Raw genomic sequence first — 7914 nt, 5'->3', positions numbered from 1 at the left:
CAGTGCTGTGACCTGTCAGGTCAGGAAGGAAGGGAAGATCCTTAATCCCCTTTCACTCCTTCCAGGGCAGTTCCAGCTTTACAGCAAGTTGTTTGAGTGAGAATTTGGTATCTTGGAGGTCAATACGTGGCTCTTGCCATGGAAGCAGCCGACTTTTGCCCTTCCCGTTGAAGGGGCTGCCATGGTGGCATTTCCTAAGGAAATGCAGCCAGCGGTGCTCGAGGGCACGTTTCCTCGGTTAGATGTGTAGCCGCAAGGTCCTGAACTTTCTTCACAGTGCGCTCAGTGAACAATTTGAGAGCAAAGCCATTGACCAAAAACATGCATAGCTTTCATTTCTACTTTCTTTCCTGAGTCATTCTCGTGGAAGATTATGAGAGTCCTGAGTCAGGGCAGCAGGATTTCTCTCAGAGGAAGAGAGTAGGTGTAGTGAGGGGGGACCCCATCTTATTTGCTTTCCCCTTCCAGTATAACATCATAAATGTGAGTGGACTGGAAACAGGATGATTGTCATTGTTAATGGTGTGTTTTTTTTCTTTGTTTTTCTAGGATCTAGTTCAGGATCAAAATTAAAAGTTCCTGAGCTGAGTATAAATGGCATACAGCACGTTGTTCAAGCAGGCCAGACTTTAAATCTCACCTGCAGGTAACCAGCTGAGTGGATTCTGATAATTTGGCTGGGAGTTCATACACCTGACACTTTCTTTATTTGTAACTGAAATTAGAAAAAAATGAAACCGTATATTGTGGGGAAAGGTGGGGAGTGAACTTCAATGGCAATTGTTTAATAGTTCTTTGTTGTTTCTGTTGTTGTTTTTGGAAAACAAGATAAAAGAGAACCCCAGAAATAGCCTGATATAATAAAAAAGAAAGCTTGGGAACTAGAGCTATATAATTGCAGCTCAACATAATTGTTTCTGCTTCCTTATCTGTATTTGCAGGGGGGAAATGGTTCATTCATGGTCTTTGCCTGAAACTCTAAGTAAGGATAGCAAAAGGCTGAAAGTAATTAAATATGCCTGTGGAAGGAATGGGAAGCAGTCCTGCAGCAGTCTGACCTTGAGCAGAACTCAAGCAAGTGACACTGGAAACTATAGCTGCAAATACCCAACAAGTCCAGTGAAAAAGAAGAAGGAATCTACAGTCTATGTATTTATTAATGGTAAGATTATGTTTTTTTAACACTTCTTGGTACCTGCAATTCAATACAGCAAATTGGATAAATAGGACAGTTCAGCTGTGGTTAAATACAGGGTTTTGAATGATATTTTCAGCCTTGCAAAATGTAATGATAATTTACCAGTTAATGTATGAAATCTGCTTTCTCAGAGCTTCCAAATACAAAAGCTAGTGTTTTATCTGTTAGGGAAAAAATGAAGAAAGAAAAAGACCCAATCCAGCCAGACTGCTAGAGTAAATAAAACTCCATGTGGAAGTAGACTAGAAGTGAATCTGTAAAATGGGTATCAGAGAACTCATATCTTACAGAGTTGGATGATGACTGATGAAAACCATCTATTTGGTACAATGTCAACTTTAACTTGTCTGTGTAAGATTATAGATTTCTAGGCAGCTGAAGGATGCCAAAGCTGTCTTAAATGACTGAATTATCTTGTGCTGTAGAAAATTATTATTTGCATGTTAAATCACATTCAGAAATGTAGTCCATGTTGCAGATCGTAAAAATCTAGAATAAATGGAATCAAACTAAACACAGAATTGTGTTGAGCAAACAAGTATTGTGTAATGTATGGGAAATGCTGGAATTAGGTCAGTTAGGGTCTAACAGAAATTGCTTTATGATCCTGTTTTCTTCCAGGATATTAATCAGACGCTTCTCAGAACAGTTGAATTCAATAGACACAATAATAAAAGAAGAAATTAGAAGCACCTTTAGTGATTTAATTTAATTTTATATTTTAGTTTTTCTTTATTTTTACAGAATAAAATTAATAGATTACTGTAAGATATTAGGATTCACAGATTTTGAAAGGCCATATTACAGAGAATGTGCAACTGGAAGTTTTCCAAATTATGTGTCTGCTGCTTCTAACGAGTTCACATCAGATTGAATTAGCCTTTGTTTTCATTTTGTGACATGAAGAGTGGGACTGGTGCTGTGAAAAAGCAGAATGAAGTGGACCTCTTACTACAGTGATAGAACATAAGATAGCTCCCCCATTATTGTGCGTTGCTTTATTGAGAATTATTGAATAATTCATGCCGTTCATCCTGCTTTCCTTCATCTGAAATGTATCGCAGAGTGTTTTTCTCACCCAATTATTTTCATATAATTCACTGGATATCCAACTACAGATGCAACCATGGAAGCATAACCAAAGTAGGTTATTCATTTAGTGACCAACATTTCCTGCTGCCTAGGAAAACTTACAATTTTCTTGGATGACTTTTGCAAGTTTCCCATCATGGGACCTTCTTGAACTTCCCACCTTGGATGTCTTCCCTATCTGAGATCTACCGACAATCCTCTCCATTCACCACATAAGAAGAGCAAGGATGGTTGTGACTCTGACTGAGAACCTCTTTGCTAAAAGCACTTTATGATATAAGAGGTTCCTTTACATTCTCTTGGTCTCTTTACTGTTTGAAGCATTAATTTTTCTGCATCCTCAATTTCTACAGATGGAAGATACAACCAGTCTTTCTAACTCTTCACTGCTTCCTGAGTTGTATGTAGCTTGCTTGCATCTGAAAGACATCCTCAATTAGATGTATGTGAACCAAGGTTATCTGTCTAATTCACATGGTCATGGAGGAGAAACGTATCACTGGAGAAAAGTGTCTTGGTTTTATTGATTTTTCAAGGACATTCAGTCATTAAATATTGATGTCACTGTTGAAGATGGGATTAGATTACATTTATGCTCCTACCTCACTTGCCAAAAACCAGTAAAATGTTTAAGAGGTAAACCTGTATCAAGCTTAGACCTCTTTGGCATCTTAATTTTATGAATTTGACAATCCTTTTGATTGAAATCCAATTTCTCAACACTTAAGTGTTGATTGTGTCCTAGTAAGCACAGATGAGTATTAGGGCAAACTACTGATAATGAGGGAGACTGCAAGGTAACTGCTCATTTAATGTCTGTCGAAAATGTCACTGCCCTAAGGAAGGGAAAGGTATATTGACAGTTCCAGGAAGAAATGTTGGGTAGGTTGGTAGTCAGTATCTTCTTTCTTTTCAAAACTCATCCTTTCTGATACGTGCAGCACTAGCATTTGGAAAGAAAATACTTAAGGAATACCTTAATATAAGTCATTGTTTCTGTGAACATGCATGAAATTCAATTACCTGGCTCAAGTAGGGGTGAGATGTGGTAACAAAACCCGCTGTGAAGACTACCTTTCTTGAGTTTAGTTTTACTTTAAATGAATTTTTGGGTGCTTAGGAAATAAAACATTTGTAAAATTTGGGTCCCTCCTAGTTTTGTATTGTTTCCTGTGGCAGGACGTTGTGTCAGTCCATTTCCCATATTAGCTCCATGTGGATCACCGAGGTGCCTGTTTCCCATGTTTTAGCATGCTGCAAATGAGAACAAATAGTTGCTATTTACAAACACAGAATCTGAATCAGGAAAGTTGATATTGTTTGTACAGGAAGTCATCACTTATTGTTTTTAAAATGTTATTCATTTCCGTAATTAGAGTGATACTGAATATGAACTGGATTTAACAAAAAAACCCCCAACAATAAATCCAGTAAGTCCTTTGGTCCTTTGGTTCCTCTGTATGTGATGGCAGAAGATGAACTTCTATAGTCAAAAACAAGATGCAAGATGATGAGAAGGAGACTGCAAGTCCCTCATGCCCCAGGATGACTTGAAGCATTTCTTTAGTCCTGTGTTCAGGTGATCAAGAACAGGCAGGCTGGTGACTTCTTTTGCAGGAGCTAGTCCTTACACCACCCTCTTTCAGCTGGAGAGGTCACTACTGAGTTGCACAGGGGAGTGAGTGCACAGTGTGTGCCACAGCTACTCTTGACCATACACAGCTCAGGAATTGAGACATCAAGCGAGGGAAATGAATTCTCTTACGAGCATTGGACTTTGCTCTAAGAAAACTGATGGCCCAACTTCCACGAGCCATGGGAAAAATCTGAAATGAAGCAAAGCCTCTTCGCCAATTTCTCCACTGTCTCGGACCCAAAACTGCTCAGATCTTTGTTTTGTTGGACAACTGTAGCCTAGTAGTAAAATGGAAAGATTTGTAATGAACTCTCACTGTGTATGTTGGAGTGAGGCATGGGGAATTTTCTGCTTGAAAAGAGATAATTATGGAATAAAGACATTTAAGAAACACCAAATTATCAGTAGGCTGTTTTGAAACCTATGTAGATTTTCCTGGGGACAGTGCTAAAGGCTTTTCTTTCTGCCTGGCTTTGTTCTGGTATCTCTGAGACAGTCTTCCGGTTGCTGGAGCTCACTTGCTTTCTTCAAAAGCATGCAGTTTTCTTCATTCTCTACTCTCATCATCTCTTGCCTTTGATCAATTTTTCCCTTGGAATGACAAAGGAAAAGCATGTAAGTCCAATTACATTGATATATCAAGGTTAGATTTTTGCAAGATTTTAAACAAAATTTGATTCAATTTGAAGTGTTGCTACTTCCTGTGATGAAGACAGCTTTCAGCTATTAGTATAAAAAAGTAATGTCTTAATTCTGCTGCAAGAGAGAATTCTTCTCTAAGTGAATTTGTACTTGACTTTAGGGTATTACCTCATTTCTTAGTCAATGTTCTCCCTCTCCTTGTCTGTCCTCACACTCCTGCTGTGCATGTCTTCTGACCACATGCTTTTCCTTACAAAATGAGACATGTGCTGGTACTTCAACCAAGCACCATTCAAAATATTCTGTTTTAAAATCAGACCTCTAGGCTGAGTCAGTTGTCTGTTCTCTTTCTGTACTTAACAGGTAGAAAAAAGGACCTCCTGGTACGTATTTCTTGTCACTGACTTTACAAGGTATCTGGAGAACAAGCTTAGAATAGATGTCTTGCTTTGAGACGATTTAAGTCAGGTGAGACAAATCAGAGCTGGGTAATTAAAGGTACAAGTCCTGAGAGTATTTGTACTCACTAATGCCTAGAAAGTCAAACATATCCACTAAATTTGGACATTTGGCTTGCTATGTGTCTCAGGTTGGACAGTCCAAAATTCAGGGCTTTAGCATTAGTGAATGGTTCAAAACGTAAGCCTCTGAAGTGCCAAATCATATGGGGGTTTGAGTGCATTTTCAAACTCTAGAGCTGTATCCTGCAAGTGCTGAGCGTATGGCATCTCCTTGGGAGGTCCTCTTGTTGACAGATAGCTGGACCCAGCCCCAGAACTGACACAGATTTAAGATTTAGCTTGAATGGATTGACTCCTGTAACCCTAAAGGTACTATGTTGCAGAACAGGGAGGGTATCAAAAGAGTTCCCCAAAAGGGAAGCATCAAAGTCAAAATCATTTAACAGGTGAAAACCACAGTAAGGCAGAATACCCTGAAAGCTAACAGAAAGGGAGATTTTCTTCTTTTTCCTTTTTCTTCCTCTTATTCAGAAATAAGGTACTGACAGAAGAACCTGCTGAGGCATGGGAAACTCTTCTTCCCCTGTGCTTTTTTTCTGTCTTTGCTTTTGGCACAGTTTTAACGTATGAGCATTATAGTTTTGGCTTACGCTGTCAGAGTCAATAATATGATAGCACGTCTGTTATGAAAAGGAAACTAGTTAAACTTAAGCTATGCTACAGCTGTATCAAGCATGTGGACACATTTTTAGTGTCTAATGAGGTTCCTGTTGCAAAACAGAGTCCTCTAGGACTTGCTGATGTCAATCATCTGTAACTGCCATGCTTTTGTCATTGCGTGTATATGAACTTTGCATTATAGTACACTGCGTTGAGCGGAGCATGTGTGGATGCCTTGGCAGCATCAAGGGCTGCACCAAGCACTAAACTCTCCAGGGTCGTCCTTCCTCACCAAGGCTTATAGCTGCTACTGAAACAGAAATATATTTCCAAGATGAACCATCATGAGGGAAGGATACATCTGAAAAAGTGTTCCTAATGTCCATTAGCCTTTCTAGAGATCCCTTTCTAAACATAGCAACTGCTCTAGTGTGGATTTCCTGGCTAATGTGGATAAGAATATTCTTCCTTAAGAGTTTTAACCGTGTTTTATGTGTGTTAGGGACCTACATCAATGATGGCATAGTATAACTAGCCCCAGAGGAAAACAAACAAACCCTGCCTAAAAATCACTGTACAATTATGCTAGCAATGCTTTGTGTCGGAATGTGCTCCAGATACAAAGTATTCCCCTCCTTTTTATTTTTACTTTTTTTTCCTGGACTTCTGTGATTATTAATTTACATCTCAAGTCTTCCTTCAAGGCTTAGAAATCATCTGAATTTGAAGAGTATTACTCTACAGGCTGAGAAGAGGCAAGAGTGGAAAAGCCCTTCTTGGAGATGTGTTATGCTTCCAGACATACAAAATTGGATTTATTTTTTTTCTTGAGGAACACAGACACCTACATGTGAGCAGGTTAAGTAGGTGCATTTCCTAGGGCATGATTCCTCTCATCGTAAAACAGATGTCTAAAACAGGTCAGATGAGTCCCATGGCAGAATTCCCCTTTCTCCCAGTGACAACACTAACATTTTGGCCACCTAGCTCAGTGAGAAACATCTATATTTTAGATAGGTAAGTGACATGAGAGCCACTCTTGGTGTGCAAGGTTCTCCTCGAATTATTTCTGAACAGCCCCACTAATTTAGCCAGGATAATTAAAGTTAGTTAGGGTGGATCCCTACGATGCAAAGGGGAATTTGGCAATTGGCCCATTAACTTTAATGAAGTTTGCATGTCTGTACGTTAGTGAAGACTTTGGTCATCTTCACGTGCATGAGAGAAAAGAGTGGTATGTGAATGTGAGGAAATAGTTTTGGCTCTTTCAGTCTGAAAAAAGTCGTAATGATGAGCCAAGTGTAAGTAGGTGCTTTGGCAAAACTTCAGAGGACAAACTTTCAGAGATTTCAAGGAGCTCAGATTTTCCTGCAGAGACTTTTCTTCTTGCAAATGTATGTTTAAGTACTCTGACTTACATAGCTCAGGTTATTAAAAACAAACCAAATCCAAGAACAGTAGCTGAAGCCTGTGGAAATAAAGAACCTCTCTATCTTTCCTGATTTTGGCATTTCAGTATTGGCTAATTTAGTTGTTTGTGCAAACCCCATAAATAGCCTAGTCAGGTTACTGATACCAGACAAAATATTGCTTGTGCTAAGTCTCTTATCAAGTTTGTATCGGCTGCCAACCAGCTTAATAAAAAGCTGCTATTTATGTTCTTTAACAATATAGCAAGTGACCTTCATGGATTTTGTGATTTTGTGAATGCTCTTTGTGGTTTCATGTTGATTGTAACTGAGAGATATTGTAAGGAACACAGTCAAACCAGTACACAGTCATTAATTCCAGGCACAATTTAAAAATACACCTAACTGAATTTTAAAGTAACCTTTAGCATACGCAAATATTCTGTCTGTCCATCTTTCACTTCGCTACCCTTCCAGGCAGCTCTGAAGCAAAAGAACAAACAAACAAAAAAACCCACAACCAAAAACCCAAACGAATATTCAAAAATCAAGGTCGACCCACTTAGATTTCCATTCCAAATCCCGATGGAGCTGAAAGTGTAACTTGGATGTGGCCTTCAAATAGGTCAATCCATGATGTTCCTTTTGTGTCTAGAGCTTTCTGAACATAAAAGTGACTGAAGCTGGCACAGATGACTGCTGGCAGGAGGTGAGGTCATCCCACATGTGCTGCCAGCCAGCTGTTCAGAGAAGGATGGATTTACCTTCCCTCAGAAAGGAATTTGGAGGAAATGTAGCAGGAGCCACTTGCAATAG

General features: G+C 39.1%; 1 protein-coding gene across 1 annotated transcript in view; it reads left to right on the top strand.

The window, feature by feature from the left end:
- Positions 1 to 549: 549 nt before the first annotated feature.
- LOC104627628 (vascular endothelial growth factor receptor 1-like) overlaps positions 550 to 7914 on the top strand; it is a gene marked incomplete at both ends in the record, with an annotated part of 21315 nt that continues 13950 nt past the window's right edge. The window contains 2 exons of the mRNA XM_010295954.1: positions 550 to 646; positions 942 to 1162. Of these exons, the coding sequence (XP_010294256.1) occupies positions 550 to 646; positions 942 to 1162 (318 nt within the window). The remainder of the gene's footprint in view (positions 647 to 941; positions 1163 to 7914) is intronic.

Source organism: Phaethon lepturus, unplaced genomic scaffold (assembly GCF_000687285.1).
Source record: "Phaethon lepturus isolate BGI_N335 unplaced genomic scaffold, ASM68728v1 scaffold30301, whole genome shotgun sequence".
Classification (NCBI taxonomy): domain Eukaryota; kingdom Metazoa; phylum Chordata; class Aves; order Phaethontiformes; family Phaethontidae; genus Phaethon; species Phaethon lepturus.
This window is presented reverse-complemented; position numbering and strand designations above follow the sequence as displayed.